This window comes from Citrus sinensis, chromosome 7 (assembly GCF_022201045.2).
Source record: "Citrus sinensis cultivar Valencia sweet orange chromosome 7, DVS_A1.0, whole genome shotgun sequence".
In the NCBI taxonomy this organism is placed as follows: Eukaryota; Viridiplantae; Streptophyta; class Magnoliopsida; order Sapindales; family Rutaceae; genus Citrus; species Citrus sinensis.
The window spans coordinates 13,717,703-13,738,475 of NC_068562.1; the positions used below are offsets into that span (position 1 = coordinate 13,717,703).

General features: G+C 34.7%; 3 protein-coding genes across 12 annotated transcripts in view; all 3 read right to left on the bottom strand.

Moving 5' to 3' along the window:
* LOC102614867 (probable disease resistance protein At5g63020) overlaps window positions 1–3,591 on the bottom strand; it is a 12,478-nt gene extending 8,887 nt beyond the window's left edge. The window contains exons 1-2 of one of the 4 annotated variants that reach the window (XM_052443928.1): window positions 690–3,591; window positions 220–526 (exon numbers count right to left, since the gene is read on the bottom strand). In XM_052443928.1, the coding sequence (XP_052299888.1) occupies window positions 712–3,399 (2,688 nt within the window). In that variant the 5' untranslated portion in view covers window positions 3,400–3,591 and the 3' untranslated portion in view covers window positions 220–526; window positions 690–711. Of the gene's footprint in view, window positions 1–219; window positions 527–689 lie in introns of those variants that run through there. The other 3 variants (XM_052443931.1, XM_052443930.1, XM_052443929.1) reach the window with 3 other exon arrangements.
* LOC102615750 (mediator of RNA polymerase II transcription subunit 15a-like) overlaps window positions 1–9,998 on the bottom strand; it is a 25,361-nt gene extending 15,363 nt beyond the window's left edge. For 2 of the 5 annotated variants that reach the window (XM_052443935.1, XM_025095713.2), the window contains exons 1-2: window positions 9,831–9,998; window positions 8,611–8,711 (exon numbers count right to left, since the gene is read on the bottom strand). In XM_052443935.1, coding sequence (XP_052299895.1) covers window positions 8,611–8,711; window positions 9,831–9,935 — 206 coding nt within the window. In that variant the 5' untranslated portion in view covers window positions 9,936–9,998. Of the gene's footprint in view, window positions 1–6,154; window positions 6,456–6,555; window positions 6,677–7,368; window positions 7,481–8,610; window positions 8,712–9,830 lie in introns of those variants that run through there. The other 3 variants (XM_006465170.4, XM_052443936.1, XM_052443937.1) reach the window with 3 other exon arrangements.
* Window positions 9,999–14,810: 4,812 nt separating this feature from the next.
* Window positions 14,811–20,236, bottom strand: LOC102616049 (probable disease resistance protein At5g63020). Of its 3 annotated transcripts, none has more exons than XR_008056539.1 (3): window positions 17,379–20,236; window positions 16,987–17,086; window positions 14,811–15,443 (listed from the first exon to the last, which is right to left on the bottom strand). XR_008056539.1 is itself a non-coding variant. In XM_015529878.3 (2 exons), exon 1 carries the CDS (start codon window positions 20,077–20,079, stop codon window positions 17,389–17,391), a length of 2,691 nt encoding a protein of 896 aa, XP_015385364.2. In that variant the 5' UTR covers window positions 20,080–20,236; the 3' UTR covers window positions 14,811–17,086; window positions 17,379–17,388. The 3 variants fall into 3 exon arrangements, 1 of the variants encoding a protein (XP_015385364.2); XR_008056538.1 differs by having other exon boundaries at window positions 14,811–15,497; XM_015529878.3 differs by having other exon boundaries at window positions 14,811–17,086.
* Between the last annotated feature and the right edge of the window lie 537 nt (window positions 20,237–20,773).

Sequence of the window (20,773 nt, forward strand, 5' to 3'; positions counted from 1 at the left end):
GATCTATTGATTTCATTGACTAATACTAGAGAAATTCATTGTGAGCCTGAAGAGTATTTGTGATCCTTTTCCCAACGTTGTGTAACTTTATCAACTTTATGTTTTTAATTTTGAACCCATACTGGCAAGATTAATAACCAAGTAATTAGATACATCGTAGCGTTGAACATTAGATCTAATGGTTTGATTTTAAAAAAGATCAAAATCAAACCTTGGGTTAAATTAGAGTTTTATAGACCAAAATAAACAAACAAAAGAAGGGAAGTGATGAGCCTTTCTCCTTGTACATTTTGTACGGTACAAAGAGGAATACAAGCATTAAAACAGATTAAAAAAAGAAAAAGGTAGAAAACCAAATGGAATGCAACGAACACATCCGCTGAGCAAACATAAAAGAGACAAAATAAAAAAGAATGGCACTGAGCACATTTTTTATTGGAGCGTCTCCAAAGAGTCTTGCAATAAGAGAGAGATGAAGCGGCACTTGATGGCGATAAAACCTGAATCCGGATCTCTGAGAGAGTACCTTCAAACGATCAGACCAAGTTACATAGATTACAATGAAGGAGATTAACAAGAGGAACTAATAAAAATTAAGAACATATTGTGCAAGTAGAGTAAGTTATTAGGTGCAGATGTCTGCATGAAGGAAATTAATGAGAAGAACTAATGTAAGAGAAAGCACGCACCAGAAATTAATCAAATGTGATGTCAGTCCAAAGTTTTGAAACAGGGAAGAAAAGCATTTCGAGTGGCTTCGTCCACCCATTCAAGCTGATCCCACCATTTTGTGTATCCACTAATAACAATGTTACGCTCTCTTGCACTATTGGAATCGAATGGAAGCTTTTTAAGCTTATGGCAATTCATTGCCCTCAAATATTTCAGAAGTGGGAAGGACAGGGGCATCCAGTAAATGCTCTTCAAATTTATTGCACCAACTAAATCAAGATATTGAAGCTTTGCAAATGGGTTTAGATTTGCCGTTACCTCTGGAACTGCGGCAAATTTTCCCACACTTACCATTTCTTCCATAGCAACGCAACCTAATACTTCAATAGACTCGAGGTTTGGAGCGAAGACAAGGAATGTCAAGTCCTTCAACTTATAGGAATTGACAATTTCAACCTTCTTAAGACTGTGGAAAACAAATTGTTGAACTTCCCCCGTATAATCCATCTTTAACTCCTCCAACTTTTTACACTCTGCAATACGTAATCTGTTAAGTTGCTTCAGATCTGCCAAGGCTGAAACTTCAAGCGATGTCGAATCGTTGAAGCATTGGAGTAAGAGTGCTCGAGTACAACATCGTAACTTATGCGAGCTCAAAACGCTTTGGAGACCATGAGAACTTCTCAAGGTGAAGCTAATCACTTCTAAATATTTCAAACCAAGCAGTTCCTCTACTATGAGTGCACCCCCACCAAATAAAATGCTGTCTTCGGATGCTCCATCAAAGGCATTATGACTAGCACCAAACATTCTCAGGACATGTAACCTTGAAAGATTAGATATTAGTTGACGTGGAATTGTAATTAAATTCCTTGTCCATTCCAAATTCAAACACTTGAGATTTACCAATGCCTTTAACTCTCCTGGCAACTCTGATATATCTGATTCCGAAAGATCAAGATGTTGCAGTGAAACCAGATCTGAAATCCCTACGGGGAGTTCAGTTAGTTCGGCGTGCGACAAATTTAAAACTTTGAGAGAGGGCATAAATCGGAAGAAGTCATTGTGGATCATCTGTAGCTTATTTTGGTTAAGAAACAAAGTAAGGAGATGACGGCATGTAGCAACCTCAGACAGATTCGTAATTTGATTGTCCATCAATGAAATTCTCCTCACATTTTCCCAACCTTTGACCTCTGGCGCTTCTGTCAATCCAACACCTGCATAAACCAAAAAATTCTCTTTCTCCTTTTCAATGTCGCATACAATCCACAGTGCCATATCTCGAATCACATCGTGCATTTTTACTTTCCCATCTCCTCCCTCTTCCAGTAAACAGGCGTGAAGAAGAATACCCAGAATATGGTATCCTTGGTTTTGTTCTACAAACCTGTCCCTCTCTGTCAAAAATCCCTCGCCGATCCAACAATCTATCAACTTCTCTTTAGAAATGCAATAATCTTCTGGATATAAACTACAATATAAGAGACATGATCTAATTGTGTCACTGGGCAAACTATCGTAACTGAATTTTAAAAGAGGGTAAACCTCATTTCCCAAACCTGGAAATTGAGAACTTGATGTTCTTAACACCTCAATTGCATAAGTCCATTCTTCTGGTGTCTTCTTGCAAGCCATAGCTCGGCCAGTGGTAATAAGTGCCAGCGGCAAACCACCACACTCCTTAGCCACTGTATGTGCTAGCTCAACAATATCAGGATGACTATGTAGGGCTTCTTCTCCAACTTTCTGTCGAAACAATTCCCAAGCATCGATATCTGATAAGCACGCGACTTTAAATTTCTTATGAGCTTCCATCAAACCACAAACTTCTTCGGAACGGGTTGTGAATACCACTTTGGATGCATTATTTTGTGGGCCAGGAAGAGGGACGCCCACTTTTGTTAAATCAACCCGCTGCCATAAGTCATCTAGCAACAGCACAAACTTCTTCTCCTTCAAAATCCTGAAGATGTCTAAAGCTTTCTGTTCAATTCTTCTATTCTTCCATCCACCGTTCAACAAACCAATCTTCTCCCCGATAGTTTCTTGAAGGTTTTCAAGTCGCAGGTCTTTTGACACGACGACCCATATCACATAATTAAAATTAGTTGGACTCTCAAGAAATTTGTTGTTGATCTGGGTCAATAGTGTAGTTTTACCGACACCGCCCATGCCGTATAGGCCAACAATTCCGACTGATTTTTCTTCAAGACATCTCCAAACTTGCTCGAGTTGTGATTGCAGGCCTACTACTGTCGGCTCGATAGGCCTTTCATCCGCTACTGATTCTGGAGCTCTCTCAGCTACCACTTCAAAGGCTCCTTCGGCCATTAAGGTCCCGACATCTCTTAGCTTTTTAGCCACTTGTTTGCCAAGCTTGTAGCTTGAATGGCAGTTCTTGGAACAGTAGCCTCCAAGACATAGTTTCTCAATTTCTTGAGAGCCATGTCTTATCAATTCATCAGCTTCAGCTTTAACAGCGTCCACCCTCGAAAGCCAGCCTTGAACTTTGTTCAGCCTTGTCATCATTGGTTGCCTTTCAGCGTTGACGACTCTCGCCATCACATCGTTCTTTGCTTCGATTAGTTTTACCAATTCAGTCTCCAAGGCTATGACATTTTCTTGCAGGTTTCTTATATATGCTGCTTTTCCAAGAAAGCAATCCAGGCAACGATTGAAAATAGCGCCATCGCATGAGATTGAGATTTGCAAAATGTTACCCATTTTTTTTTTTTTTTTGGATAATAGAAAACAACTACGAGAAACCAAGATAATTTTAGCAGAAGCTGGTGCGGATTGAAAAAAATTTGTGTTTTGTAAATTTAGAAAGATTAGGCATGTACCATTCGCGACTGCTTTACTTGCATTCAATAAATTGGCCTTTTGCTTTTGTAATTTTTTTTTTTTTGACCGAGAGGTATCTTGAGGAAGATCTTCACCTATAGAATGTTATTTTAAGTTCGTACCATAATTCTCTTAATTATAGAAGATATTTTTAAATTTATACTATAATTTAAATTAAAAGTCTCTATTCGAATTGAGAGGTACAGATTTTTTTAATAAAAATAACTTTTCTATGACTTAAAATAAAGAATAAACTCAATCAAGTTACTTAAGGATAGGGATGGCAAAAATCCCCACGGGGATGGGTACCCTCGGGGATTTTCCCCATTCGGGGAGGGTACGGGGATAATTTTATACCCAATTTTTTTTTCGGGGAGGGGACGGGGAAAATTTTTTACCCAACTTTTTATTCGGGGAGGGGACGGGGATGAGGCTGAATCCCCATCCCCTACCCATTTCCCCATTTTAATTTTTAATTTTATTTTTATTTTTAAAATTACTAATAAATAAATAACAAAATTATAAATATTGTTAAAAATAATAAATATCAAAATAGTTGTATGTTGGGAAAGTGGTCACCCTTTGCCGGGAATTAGTTGAAGAGTATTAATTGAAGTTTTCACCAACTGTTTATTGCTTTGATTATACTGGTAGTAGTTCTTCTACTAGATCTACAGGGGATTCTTATAAGAAAGCAACCAAATGGATGACAGGTTTTAATGATTATGTAAACAATGGAGATTGTACAGTTGTTGCAGATGAATTAGATTCATATTTGGATGAGAAAGTTATATCTCGGATGGAAGATTTTAATATTTTGAGTTGGTGGAAGACAAATGCTAATAGGTATCCTACATTAGCTCGAATTGCTAGAGATATTTTGGCAATTCCAATTACAACAGTTGCTTCTGAATCAGCTTTTAACACTAGTGGTAGAGTTGTGAGCTCATACCATAACAAACTTCATCCAAGCACATTGGAGGCCTTAATGTGCTGTCAAAGTTGGTTACGAGCTTACAATAGCGGTATGAGTTTATTTTAATATGATTAATTTAAAATCGAAAATAAAAAATGTATTAGACTATTAATTATTCGGGGACCGGGGACCCTCGGGGATCCCCTGTTATTATTCGGGGAGGGGATGGGGATTCTCTCAAGCAATTTTGACGGGGACGGGGAGGGGACGGAGACATATGCAAAACATCGGGGATGGGTATGGGGAGATTGGTCCCCTCCCCTCCCCTCCCCATTGCCATCCCTACTTAAGGACCTATTATCAGTGAAGCCATCCTTTTACATTTGTAATTAATTTAACATTTATCCTCAGCTTGTAATTTAATAAAAGAATTCTTCTTGTTGTCATTGTGACCTTGCTTTTTGTTGTTCCTTTTGTAATTAAATATAACAACTTTTGCTTTTTTGTGCCACTAACGATTAAAATATTAAAAGCAATTAACGTATAATATTACTTTTCTGACCAAGGCTTCCAACAAGGTTGATCATGATAATTGAGGGGAAACAACGCAGCAACCCTTTTTTTGTTTCCGAATTGGCACGTCGTTTAAATAAAATTCATAAAATAAAGAAACATTGGTTCAGAAAATTTATTGTGTTTATATTACATTAACCATTGGCCGTCATAGTATATGCAGAGTAATTAATCAAACCCCATTGAAAGCCAAAGTTGGTAACCGGCTAGCTAGAGCGCCATAATAAAATACAATAGTATAGCTAGTTAAATCATCTTAAAACCGACATGAATGTTTAATTAGCCAAATAATGGCATTAGACTAATGTAGTAACATGATAATATCAAATAATAATTGTCATCATAGAGAGTGGTTTGCAAACAAACTTTCGCTAATCTTGATTGTGACACCCTATATATAATAAACGAAAATAGCCCCCCTTTAATTGCCAATTGCCATAAGTTATAGTAGTAATTTTCTCAGCAATTTCATAATAATTCATCAGTCTGCTAGAAGAAAACAAATATTTTTCCTGCTTCTCGAATTGAAAAAACACCTATCTCGTAGTTTTTAGTTTTTCCTCACTGAATTTCTCTGTTTGTCAAAAACAATACTGTAAAACTCCCAAGATCTTATACTTTCCATTTCTTAAATACAACATTTCTTTCTGATTTGCAGAAAAAAATTAATTCAGAACAACATATGACAATATGACTTCATATCATACAGTGCAAGAAAACTGAACCCTTTGTAGAAGATAAAATGCTTCCTCTGTTAGCGTGAAACAGCCGACGAAACACATAGTTCAACTTCATTGTTGACTTCATAAAAAATTAATGTTAGGGACCTTCAGAAATTTCGGCATTTGAGTAGTAACTTGAATGGCAATTACAAACAAGCCGCCGCATTATGTTAAACATTTGAATTAGTAACAAAATTTAAGAAAAATTTAAGAAAATTATTATATGTCATGTTATTAACATAGACCCTTAGTTCGGAGCCTCATATTGGAGAACAGTTATGTTATTTTATTTTATTATATTATATTTGAAGTTAAGATATAATAAACATTGAAATACTTAAATATTTAGGAATGCTTTTCAAAAGTGATAAAAGAAATATACGTTACACACTCATAATTAAGCACTTCCAAAAACACACCCTAATTAATAATGACATCATATTATAATGTATCCCAAATCCGTTCATCAAATGACGATTTAAGAGCACTCTCAAACACACCATAATAAGATTATATTTTTCCAATCCATACAGTTTTTGATGTATATTTTCAAACTTCTCATGATCAGACACATGGGTACAAATCATATTTTCTAAGCTCTGAAATCCCCAGATCATGATATCAAATGTCGGAATTATTTATAACTATTGTGAGAGGTCTGGAGGTAAGCTAATCCAGCCAATCATACTGTTATGACTTTGACTGTCGAGGAAGAAATATTCAAGCTGCAAAAGTAAAGAACACATAAGAATGCTAGGATTGATTATAGGGAGCAGTTTCAGAGACAAATTGAAAGTGAAGCTGCATTAAATTCCACGTCACTACCTGGATGAGGGGGTTCGTTGCTCCTGCTAGCATTGTTGGATTGCAAAGGATTAGGCATCGCATTCTGAGACCTGGACTCCATTGAAAGCATCTTCAGAGATATTTTCCGCAGATAATCCGACTGAAATTTGAGACCAGTACAAAATGATTAATCATAGTACTCCATGTTGCCAAAATGATCAAAGAATATAAAACAGAAAACATGACCTAATTGTCGTGCAATGAATATAAATAAATTAAAATAATAAAATATGGTTTGAACAGATAATAAAAATGCTGGAGGCTATTAGGTGAAAATCTTCTTTCCAACAATAGCCACTATATGATGGCAACGACAAAAATGAATATATATATATATATTTCAGTTCCTTTCTTTTTTTTTTCTTTCTTCAGTTTCACAGGTTAGAAGATTTGCAACTTTTTCCTCTTCCAACTTCATTCTTCTCTCCCTTTTTTAAAAAAAATAAAAAAAATTTCAACAACGGCATCATCCGCTTTATCGTCACCACAAATTAATGACCATCAAGAGCCAATATCATTTGATACTTATTTACCCCATTTCCCTCCTCTTTTTTCCACTCTCCCTCTTTGGAGACTTTTCTTTCCCAATTTCCCAAGTACATGGCTACTTTGCACCACATATACATGTCTGTGCTTCCATGTGCACGGTTCACACATAGATTTACACAAATAAATATCAGGAATCTTTAAAAGGAAAAGAAACACATAGGAACAGCCCTGCATTGAAGCACATATATAAGAAAAGAGTATTTACATACAAGTCAAACAAAAAAAGCCTCAAACTGGAATTACCTGACTTGTGGCAGAAGTATATATCTTTTCTTCAAATCGCCCGGCCATGTTCTTGAGTTCATTTAATCCCTCTGGGCTAGAAAATGGAAGATGTCTCTTCAATGTATCCATTCTATTAAAAAACACTATGTTAATGAGTCACTATGCACATTGTTCAGTTTCTCAGAGAACACTCAATCAGTATACAATATGAAGTATTTGAATTCTCAGGCCAAGATCATAATTTGACGAAAATACAAAGTACATAATATCTATATGTAAAGGAAGCACAGTACTCTCTGGCAATTACCCTTCTTATCTGAAAGAATCAGGGAACTTTGTTACATTTAACTCTTGAGCAGGAAAGAGTAGAAACAGACAATTATTTCAGCAAGTCTTCTTTGGAAATCAAGGGGCCATTCAGCCTTGACAGCTATAGTCCATGAACTGATAGCTGGAAGACCAATATAATTAATGATACAGTTCCGTTCATTTCGGTATGCAGACAGCCAACACCAAAATATCTAATTTTGTGTGCCAACTATTGTACAATTTTCTGGGCAATAGGCTTTAAAGGGAACCAATTCAAGCAAGGCCAGAATCAGACAAAAGGAATTGCAATAAGTGACCCAAAATGTGTATCACTATAGCACCCAGTACATGACACAAAATGCGAAAAGTAACGTATCTCAAAAAATGAAATAATAGTGCTAGATCTCGACACATTTTCTAATCGAGGAGCTGAAATGTCACAAGAAACAGAATGGGCATATATTTTACCTATAATGGTGAGCTGAATTTAATAGTTTTGAAACTGAATCAAGAAAGGGCAGGAACGTTTGATAAGGGAATGCTTCATTCTTCAAATTCTTTATTTGCATCAATGTTCTATATAAGCACAATAACGATGCATATCATTTGGTCGATTGATACAGCATGACATAGTCACTCTAGGATGTAGCCATATCTCAGATAGGATTTCACACTCAAATTTTGTATTTGGTGAGCAATGCCTGTGCTTTTATTCGCAAGAATATATCCACAATAAGAAAATAGGAAAATAAATTCTGAGAAGCAAATAACTAGTTTTGATGGGAGCCATACCCGGTAAAAAATTCTATTCTTCTATGGAAATGGTATTGCCACTCAAATCACTGCCACTTAATACTAATACGAGCTAAAACCATAAAAGATATCCCAAAAACTATATAGAGGTTCTCGAGTAGATGAATTATGGCTGGGAGGAGAAAAAAAGACACGTACATTTTGTTGACAATTCTTCGTCGGGATTCTTGAGATAACTGATTTCTCCAGTCACTTGGGTCCAGCCCAGCTACCCCCTTCTGTCGAGAAGTCATCACATTCTAAGCCAATGAAAAAAAATTGCATATATTAGACCAAAACTAAATGTAATATTAAAACAAACCTGCAAAGAACGAAAATAACATTTAACTTAAGCAGGTAAAAATTAATATCAGATTCATAATATCATACAGAAGCACAATAGAAATTTTACATCGAGAGCACATCAAAAACAGAGAGAGAAGGGCAAAGAAGAAAAGTTAATTGCACCAACTTTTCGCTAATTCACAACTGTTACTGCAAAATCAAACTTCCTTTTCTTTTTTTCCCTCATAGTTGCTATCAAGCATACAAAGTAAATAATTTAAATGCTTCATTACTGTAGAAAGATTCTTTAAAAATCAGCACCCATTTCCTGGCTGTTGCTGACATCAGCATATTGCTTGATCTATTCTCCCATATGCATACCAGCATCCAAGTACTTTTGGTTTGTAATTTCTGGTCGAGAAAATCAATATTTTCTATGGAATTACACTCCCAAATATTCACCATATTAGCCAAATTAAGTTCATAAAACAACATCAAAAGTCTAACCCATCATAATTCCTTATATATGACACACACAACCTGAAAACTCACAAGTCTGTTAGCCAAAATAGCCACAATACATAACCGTTTTGTGGAGTCAATCATGTCATAATTTCATTTAAGCAGAATGTTTTAATCCAATCAATTGTCATAACAAAGATGCAGTTTAATGACTGTCTTTCTGAATATCATGAAATAATTATAGATGGCTCATCATATTTCTCAACAAAATTTCAAAGTAATACATAATAACGCTCAATAGTATATAAGCCCCACAAGGCTCACTAATTTCTTCCTCTATGAGCTCATATGGGCTTCTCATTAAAGCAAATAAACACTCCAAAAAAAAAAAAAAGTCACAACATGGGTTCTGTTTGTTTCATGGCAAAGTTTCTATTTTTGATCAAGTTGGTGAATACCTACATAACAAAAAATAGTAATCACAACAGATAAAAACAAAAGGAAGCATCTGCATACAAAAATCTGATGCTAAGGCAAACTCTTGGGTCTAAAAAATTCATCAAGCACTTAAATTCATGGTATCATAAGATCATTTAAATAACAATATATAAACACACACTCAAAAATAGCACCTGGGTTGACAGTGGATTTCCTCTTGAAATTCCCATCTCTGCGTTTGATTGCAGTATTGGTATCAATTGATTCAATTCTTTAACAAGCTTTAAGCTTTTGCACATGTAAAGCAAGCTTTGTGGCTAGAGAATACAAATAAATAAATTTTAGTTTGCTTTCAAATGAATAACTGCCACGTGTATTTTTAAGTTTAAGATTATTAACATTGTGATCGCTGTTATTCTCAGCTAAATTTATATATATGGCCTCTTCAAATATATATATATATATGGCGATTGGAATCTTAAAATTACTTTAAAATAGAGAACAACCGTATATAAAATAAATAAATAATAAAATATATATTATAATTTTAATTATGTAATTATGATTGGTGTTTTATTTTAAAACAACTTCAAAATAGCTAGATTCACTCTCTCTCTCTCTCTATATATATATATCAATGAAAAAGGGCAAAACAATAACTTTACTCATTTTGGCATATAAATCCTTCTTAGTTCAAATTAGTTATATTTAGGTCCTTGACTGCCATTGACCGTGAAGAGAAGTGTTTATCAATTCAAGAAATGACTATTTAACCCTTATTTAATTAAATAACCAAAAGGGGTAACAATATAAATAAATGTTTGTTCATGATAGAGTTAATATCTGGTTTACTCAATAAACAGTATAGAGTTGTGGCTTTTTTTTTCCCTAATAATTTTAAGGTATCTGAACTTAGATTATATTTGAATTTAGTTAAATGCATATGATTGAATGACATTTTTTTTTTCAACATGAGATTATAAATGATTGAATATTAGTAATTTAATACTAATATACTTTGAACTTGTACTTACATAACTTATATCTAAAAGCTAAAACTATTTTCAAGTTGAATATAATTCGATAAAATAACAAGACTTTATTTAATGACATAAAAAATATAATATTGACTTTTAAAAAAAATTAATTAGATATAAATATACATTACGTGCAGGGGCGAAGCTAGGAATCTTTTATACACTGGACTAAACTAAATTTTTTTCAAGTAAATTCTAAATATGGAATTTATCTAAAAAAACAGACAAAAGCTTAAAGAAAGTTTAGTTAGTACATCAAAGTTGTATAATTAAGTCAAAAAAGAAATTCAAATATAATTAGAGACTGTTGAAGTTGTGTCTTACAAAGATTCAAAGTGTTAAATTCTGTGTCTTCGCAACTTTGTTAGAGAGAGAAATGGAAAATTTCAAAATAAGATGGAGTATGGAAGAAGCAATTTGGGAAAATGATGACATGAGCTTTTAACTCTTCGGCAACTCTTAGATGCTCGTGTATGGAAGATCAAGATGTTGTATTCAAACCAGCATTGAAATCCCTCAAGGAAAATTGGTTAGCCATGTAATATTACTTTCAAAGCTCATTTGAACTCATATTAAATAGAAAATCAACATTCACTAAGCAAAACCTTCATTCCTTGCAATAAAATTTCTAAGAAAACAACCAAATCAAAACAAGATACCATTCTACAAACTCACATTGCAGTATTGCAGCATAGTTACAGACATCTTTTACATAATAACTACATCTGCTCAATGCTGTGTGGATGTTATTCCTGTGCTTTTACCCCAAAAGAACTTTCATACATATCACCCCATGAGAGCTGCAAGGCAAGACAAAACTTCCCCAAGACAGAATTGTTAAATTGTTCACTTCTTCAGGTTCCACGGGGTACAACGGATAAACACTTGCTTAAATTGTTTGCATATAAACACTTGCTAAAAGTGGCTAAATCAAAAAGAAGGAACAACTAAGAATTCTTTGTCCTCTACTTGCTAGAATGTTAAACAACACAGATGGTTGGTATATCAGTCATAATTTTTTCTTAATAAAAAAGGGCAGATTAAAGTACAGAATTCATAAACACAGCCATGTCGCGAATCACTTCATGCATTTTTACTTCATTGTCTCCTCCCTCTTCCAATAAACAAGCATGAAGAAGGATGCCCAAAATGTAGTACCCTTGGTTTTGTTCTCCAAACCTGACACTTTCGTCCAAAAATCCCTCACCAATCCAACAATATATTAAAATCTCTTTAGAAATCAAATAATCCTCTGGATATAAACTGTTGGGATTATATGCTCTTTTAAAGTATATTAATTTATTTTCTAATTAGTAAAATATTTGAGATATTTTCAATTACATAAATATATATTGAATAAAGTCCGTTTAATTATAATATATGTATTTATGTGATCATCATATGGATTCACAGAAGACATAAATACAAGTTATCTTATGATTAAATAAATTTAGTTCGCAGTTGATAAAAAGAGTTAGGCGCTCTATTTATGTTTAAACTGTAGTAAATTCATTAAATGATTTGTCTTAATCATATATGAATTTACTGATGTAGTTTGACTACATTGAGTTAGATCACATATGAGATTTAATTAACCTTGAAATAATTGTCAGACTTATTAAATCTTAAGTTAGTTATGATTTCATAATTGTAATTGTTATTCCATTTGAGCTACCAATGGACACGACACACAATTGTGGTCAAGATTACTCGGTATCTTGGTGGGAGCAATTATGAGTATTGGAGTTATAGATTAACAATATAGAATTTGTACAACACATCTCTTTATGGGTTTTCGGCACTTGATTATAGAATTCTTTGGTCAGAGTGTGTCAACATATTTAGTATGTTAAAAATGATTATTAGAAAAAATCAGTAAGTATCAAAGAATAAGATGTAATTAAATCGATTGGATAGTTGAGATATCGATTTAATTAACAATGTGGTACAAATGATTATGCAGTAAAGAAATTAATGTGGTTTGTGACGAATTATTATTCGAGCATACAATTATGAAAGTCAGTTCCAATCTTTTAGTGGTGTAGATTTGGAATTAAATAATTAGACTAGTTTAATTACATGCCTAATTATTGTAGCCACTATTGTATGTTCCCAAATGATCTCTGGGTTAACTCATTTAATTGACTGCACCATTACTGGATTAATAAGCAAGATAACTAGCTATTTGAGTCAAAAGCCTAAATATATCATTTAGTGGAGGCTCCATTTAATATGCTTATGTATAAGGGGCTTTATGTTATTTTACTAGCCGGGCCCCCTATGGAAAAAAGCAAGTAACGTGACTTTTCTTCATTATTTGGAGTTTAGAGTTTTCACTAAAGGGAGATATAAAAAGTTTATTTTCTAAAAAGAAAAAGAGAGCAGTCACTTTATAAAAAAAAATTTCTCTATATTGTTGAGAGAAAATTTTTCTCGTGCTAGTTGCTTTAGTGGTGATAAAGGCACTCACACGTCAAGTGCAGATCAAACCTGAGTCATAACTTGGAAGATCATTGGTGACAGTTCGTGATCTAACAGACGTGGTGGTGACGGATCATGATTTGGGAGCCTAAATCATTTCAGCGGAAAAACCTGGAAGGTTATTGGTGACAGTTCGTGATCTAATAGGCATAGTGGTGACGGATCGTGATTTGGGAGCTTAAATCATTTCAGCGGAAAAAGTCAAATTAGATTTTCAAGGTACGATTTATAGATTACATATTTTTATATATTGTATTAGAGCGGTCCTAAAAAGTTTTTAAAAAATTTAAAAAACTGATTTTTCTCCTTCATAAACTACAATATAAGAGACAAGATCTAATTGTATCATTGGGCAAACAATCATAACTGAATTTTAAAAGAGGATTTACGTCTTTTCCTGAACCTGAAAACTCATAAGCTGATGTTCTTAACACTTGAATTGCATACCTCCATTCTCTAGGCGTCCGCTTGCAAGCTATAGCTCGACCAATGGTGATAAGTGCAAGCGGCAAACCAACACACTTCTTGACCACTGTTTGGGCAAGCTCTAGGATATCATGATGGCTGTCAAGTGTTTCTAACCCAACTTTCTGTCGAAGCAGTTCCCAAGCATCGTTATCTGATAAGCATTCCACTTTAAAATTCTTGTTAGCTTCCACGAGGCCGCAAACAAACAAGCCTGGTTTTAAATACGACTTTAGATGCATTGTTTTTAAGGCCAGGAGGAGGGACGCCCGCCTTTGTTTAGATCAACTCGCTCCCATTTATCATCTAGCAACAATACAAACTTCTTTTTACTCAAAAACCTGAAGATTTCTAGAGCTTTCTCTTCAGAATTTTTATTCTTCCATGAATCACCATCCAACAAACCTACCTTCTTCCCGACAATTTCTTGAATTTTTTCAAGTTGTAGGTCTTTCGAAACTACAATCCATATCACACAATCAAAATCAGTTGAACTCACAAGAAATTTGTTGTTGATATGGGTTAATAGAGTAGTTTTACCGACACCACCCATGCCATATAGACCAACAATTCCAGCTGGTTCTTCTACAAGACATCTCTCTTAGTCACCACCTCAAAAGCTCCTTCGCCCATTAAAGTCTTCACATCTTGTAGCGTTTTACCCACTTGTTTCCCAAACTTATAGCTCGACTTACAGCTCTTGGAACTGAAGCCTCCAAGACATTATTTCTCAATTTCTTGAGAGCTATTTCTTGTCAATTCACCAACTTCAGTTTTCACAGCTTCGACCCTTGAAATCCAACCTTGCACTTGAGTCAAGTGTCTCATTTGTTGTCTTTCCGCAATTACAAGCCTCATTATCACATCATTCTTGTCAATTCATCATTCTTTGCTTCAATTAATTTATTCAGTTGAGTCTGCAAATCAGCAAGATTATCTTCAAGCTGGCTTATATATGCTGCTCTCTTGAGAGTACAATCAAGGCAGAGAGATAAAATGGCATCACATGAGAATTGGATTCCGATAGCGTTCCCCATATTTTTCTATGAGATTTCGACAAAATGGGTTTGAAGAAAAAAATGAGTATAATGGGAAGAATTTTCCTTGGTATAGCTAACGGATGTCAAAACCCTTTAGAAGTCAAAGTTGGAGTCCGTGTTCTTTATCTATTTATTTGTTATTTATAAAGAATAAAAACCACTTTCAATTCATTGAAGAAAATAAATACATCAGTTGTGAAGGGTATGAACCCATTCATACATTTCTTTAAAGCTAGTTTAACTAAAGAGTGGGCAGTAGCATTACAAGATCTGAGCATACTGGATACTAACATGATCAAAGCCCTTCAATAGGTTCTGAATTTCTGAGATAACCCGGAAGATCTTGGATCTGCTGTGCTAACTGTTGTTTACAAAATTAACCACCTCTTGGGAGTCTGATTCAACAACCAATAACGTCAAGCCTGCACGACCCGCAATCTACATACCCCATTCCATCGCTTTTGCCTCCACAAAAACAAAGGATACATCTCCAAAAAAACTTTGAAGGCTTAATTGCAGCTGCAATTACATTCCAGATTCATCTCGAATAACAGCTCCCAGCCCTGTGATTTGCTTTTCTGAGTTGGTGGCTGCATCTGCATTTACCTTGAAATAGCCTCGTTGGAGGGGACTTCATGTCTGCTGAAACAAAGCCTAATGATTTCCAACAGATGCAGATGCCAGTAATTGAGTTCTTTTGCATGCATCAACCACAGCTTCTGTCTTAGCTATCAGCAACCTAGGATTCTCCCTCTTTCCTTTAAATAAGAAATGGTTTCTTGCACTCCACGTCCAAAAAGTGGCCACCAACAATTCAATATCAGCTTTGCTTCTCAATCTAGTCATACCATGTAACAAAACTCAAAATGTTTTTTTAAAGCAACTTTGAAAGTCAAATTACATTGTATTATATATTCATATATAATTAATTAAATGTCTTGCAATGCACAAAGCAATTAACTGAAATTAATTTATTATCTGTTGTAACATGATTATATCAACAATTGCCATGATAGGTATAGAGATGTAAATAAAACTTCGCTAATCTTATCAGTATATTGAAACATAATATGCCTTGTAATCAAATCTCCTCTTTAGTTATATAAGCATCGGTTGAATTTCAAATTGTTTGTTTCAATCAGTCAGCTAGAGGGAAAAGCATTTGTGAACTGTGCAGAGGTAAGCAAATCTTCATGGACTTGAAATTGATGTATATCCAATTTAAATTGGTGATGTGAAGCATAGAGAAGGTAAATTTTATTTTGCATGTCTTTCCTATATCAATGCATGTTTTTATTACTAAGAAAGCAAGAGAGTACAGAGGAGCTCTCCGAACGCTAATAGTAGTTAAAAATAAATAAAAATAAACGAAACGAAAATTGGGAACACCCCAACAGTTAAGAGGATATATACTTAAAAAATGTAACTTATATAGGCATGAAATTCATATACATAAAAAGTGTAATGCATTGTTTGGTAAGACACAAAATGTATTAAACATGGCCCCCAGTTTCAAAATAAAGTGTGCTCTCAAATACGAAAAGCATACACAATGAACAAGTGGCAGGGAATATATGAATATGAACGATTCATCTTAGCTTGCCACAAGTTGTGTTCGGTACATCCCATATTTCATAAACAAAGAGTACTTTCCTCTCATTGGCAGTAATTGTAATTAAATTTCTCAACTTGTAAAATCTAAAGAATACTAAAGCCCTGGTTGCTGTTGAGGTTGAGTAGTTGTATCACCACTTGAGTGTTTGGTAAATACTTGCTATTGTGGCTACAAAGTTAAATTGATTTCATTTCACACTTATATGATGAAAAATCTGTAATTTTTTTATTATTGTTGTCAAATTATTACTTAAAATCATATTTACTTAAAATCATATTTACTAAACTCTATTACCTTTTGTTTTATAGTTATAATTTTTTTTTTTAAACAGCAGTTGTGCTTAAAAATTAGAGTACCTTAATATCAAATAGGCCTAAGTTTTAATAATATTTTATTACTTTTTGCTAACACACTGAAATATCATTCAATCAAATACATATAAAAGTAGAATTACAAGTTCAAAATATACATCATATAGAATCAATTTACAATTTATTACTATAAAGCTCACCACGTCTCCTCGTGATTAGGTGTTACCACCGAAAAAAACTATTGGAGATTAATGTCAAAACAAACAAAAATGAAAGCACTGGAGCTAAATTTTGGTGAGTTTATTAAAATAATTAACACGAGGAGCTGGAACACTATAAGTAAAACACGAACTTCCGAAATCAAAAAAGAAAACTCAAAATGAAATGTAGCATTCCCTTACCTTATTTCAACTGAAAACTTCTCTAACTGCATTGGAGAGCAATTAGGGTCATTTGTAGGAACAAGCAAACACAAGGGCTTAACAGGTGACTGCAACTCATCTGAATACACATATTAAATGCAGAGGAATGCATTAGACTTTTTTGATAAATATTTTCTTGTTCAGTTCTGAAAATAGAAAAATTGTCATATGTAACCTCATAATTCTGCAAATATCATGTAAACCCAAACTAAAATTGTATATAATAAATTCAGTGAGAAACCATCAAGGGAGACAAGGCTACTTTGATCAAGCTGTGTCACAACATACGACAAATGGGAAGGAAAGAAACAGAGTATTTTATTACATGAAGGAAATTAACAAGAAGAATTAATGTAAGAAATAGCACTCACCAGAATTCCATTACAATCTCTGCTCAGTAATCTCCAGTAGAGATTTGAAACAGGGAAGAAAAACATTTTGAGTGGCTTCATCCTCCCATTGAAGCTGTCGCCACCATTCTCTGTCTCCACGAATAACAATTTTACACTCCTTTGCACTGTTGGAATCAACTGGAAGCTTTTTAAGCTTATTACAAGTAATTATTGTCATTTCTTTCAGACGTGGGAAGGACAGGGGCTTCCAGTAAATACTCTTCAAATTTGGCAGACCAAGTAATTCAAGATATTGGAGTTTTGCAAATAGGTTTAGATTTCCCATCGCCTCCGGAACATCACTTACAATTTCTTCCAATGCAAGGCAACTTTTTACTTCAATAGACTCGAGGTTTGGAGCAAAAACAAGGAATGTCAGGTCCTTCAATTTTTGGCACCGGGCTATTTCAACCTTACAAAGGCTGCGGAAACCGAAATGTTGTATTTCCCCTGTATAATCAATCTTCAATTCTTCCAATTTTTCACAGTCTGCAATCCGTAATACGTTGAGGCGCTTCAGGTTTGCCAAAGATGAAACAACAAGCGATGTTGAATCTTTGAAGTATTGAAGGAATAGAGCTTGAGTACAACATTGTAACTTATGCGAGGTCAAAAAGCTCTGGAGAGCATAAGGACTTCTCAGGGTCAAGCTCAAAACCTCTAAATGATTCAAACCAAGCAATTCCTCCACTAAAAATTCACCCCCATCAAATAAAACGCTGTCTTCTGATGCTACTTCAAATGCATCATCACCAACACCAAACATTCTCAACACATGTAACCTCAAAAAACTAGCTATTAGTTGCTGTGGAATTGTCACTAAACTCCATGTGTATTCCAAATTCAAACATTTGAGATTTACCACGGCCTTTAACTCTCCTGACAACTTTTCTATGTTTGTAAGTGAAAGATCAAGATGTTGGAGTGAAACCAACTTTGAAATCCCTAACTGTAAGTTGGTTAGTCGTCTGTTGCGTGATAGGCTTAAAACTTTGAGAGAAGGCATAAACTGAAAGAAGTCATTAGTGATTATCTTTAACTCATTACTGTTAAGAAATAAAGTAAGGAGATGAGGGCACTTAGGAATCTCTGACAGATTCTTAATGCGATTTTGCATCAGTGACAATCTACTCACATTTTCCCATCCCCTAACACCTGGGTCCTCAGTCAATCCAGCACCTGCACATACTAAAAATTTCTTCCCCTTCTTCTCACTGTCGCATGCTATCCACAAAGCCATGTCCCGAATCACGTCATGCATTTTTACTTCATCTTCTCCCACCTCTTCTAGTAAACATGCATGAACAAGAATGCCCAAAATATAGTATCCTTGATTTTGTACTTCAAATTTTACCCTTTCATTCAGAAAACTCTCACCAATCCAACAATCTATCAAATTCTCTTTAGAAATTCGATAATCCTCTGGATATAAACTACAGTACAAGAGACAAGATCTAACAATATCATTGGGCAGACTTTCATAGCTGAATTTTAAAAGAGGATACACCTCATTTCCCAAACCTGGAAACTCGGAAGCTGTTGTTCTTAACACTTGAATTGCGTGTCTCCATTCTTGTGGCGTCCTCTTGCAAGACATAGCTCGGCCAATGGTAATAAGTGCAAGTGGCATACCCCCACACTCTTTGGCAACTGTCTGTGCCAGCTCAGGAATATCAGGATGATTGTTCAGAGTTTCTTCTCCAACTTTGTGACAAAACAATTCCCATGCATCTTTATCTGATAAGCAAGCCACTTTGAACTTTTTTTGGGCTTCCATCAAACCACAAATTTCTTCAGAACGGGTTGTAAATACCACTTTAGATGCACTACTTTGTGGGCTGGGAATAGGGACGCCCACTTTTGTTAAATCAACCCGCTGCCATAAGTCATCTAGCAACAAAACAAACTTCTTCTCCCTTAAAATCTTGAAGATGTCTAGTGATTTCTCCTGGAGGCTTTTACTCTTCCATGACTCATTCATCAAACCTATTTTCCCCCCAATAATCTCTTGAATATTTTCAAGACGCAAGTCTTTGGACACTACAACCCAAATCACACAATCAAAATCGTTTGGCACTTGAAGAAACTTGTTGTTGATATGAGTTACTAGAGTAGTCTTACCAACACCACCCATGCCATATAAGCCAACAATTCCAGCTGGTTCTTCTACTAGACATCTCCAAACTTGTTCAAGTTGAGATTGCAGGCCTACTACAATTGGCTCAGTAGGTCTTTCATCGGCCACAGATTCTTGTGCCCTCTGAGCCACCACTGCAAAATCTTTTTCTCCCATTAGAGTCTCCACAAGTTGCACCTTTTGAGCCACCTCTTTCCCAAAGTTGTAGCTCGACTTGCAGTTCTTGGAACAGTAGCCACCAAGACATAATTTCTCAATTTCTTGAGAGCCATCTCTTATCAGTTGACCAGCTTCGGTCTCCGCAGACTGCACCCTTGAAAGCCACCCTTGCACTTGGTTCAAGCATCTCATTTGTTGTCTTTCAGCAATTACAACCCTCATCATCACGTCATTCTTTGCTTCAATTAATTTTTCCAATTTAGCCTGCAAATCAACAAGATTATCTTCGAGCTGGCTTATGCATGTTGCTTTGCTGAGAGTACAATTTAGGCAGTGAGACAAAATGGCATCACATGAGAACTGGATTCCAATAACATTACCCATATTTTGTTTGAGATTTCGATAAAGAAAAACAAGAGTCTGATGGAAGAACTTTAGTCTAGAGCCCGTTTGGATGTGATTACCAAAACCATCACGACACCACAAGAATAGAGGGAAATGGGAATTGACGGAAAATAAATAAAATGATTTAAATATCAAGGGCCCCAAAATTAAAGCAGTGAGCTTTCACGCAACGACTAATAATTGACGGAAAATGATTTACATGCAAAATTACATATAAAATTAGGCTTTTGCTACCTTACTTTGCATGTAAGGTACAATTTTTTACAAGACTGATGGATTTAAGTGAGATTTATATCTAAATTTGTAAGAAATTGTACCTTACATGCAACGTAAAGTAGCAGTTCCCATAAAACTATACAAAACAAATAGAAGAACATTTATTTAAAAAAATAAATAAAATAACAAGGTGAATAAATTTATTTTTTTAGTGAAATATTTGTTAATAATTTTTTACAATTTTTTTTTTCAAATTTTACGTGTAAATATCATTACTCACACTGATGTCGGAGAAAACAAGTAGTCAACAATTTGTCTTAGCTGTATGCCACGAGTTGTGTGCAGTAGAGTACAGAGCGTCAATACCCCATTTCCAGCATAGAAGGAAACACGTTCTGGGCTCAAAGTCTTTTTCTCCAACAGTAGATTAGAATCTCTTAAATATCTCAGATTAAAA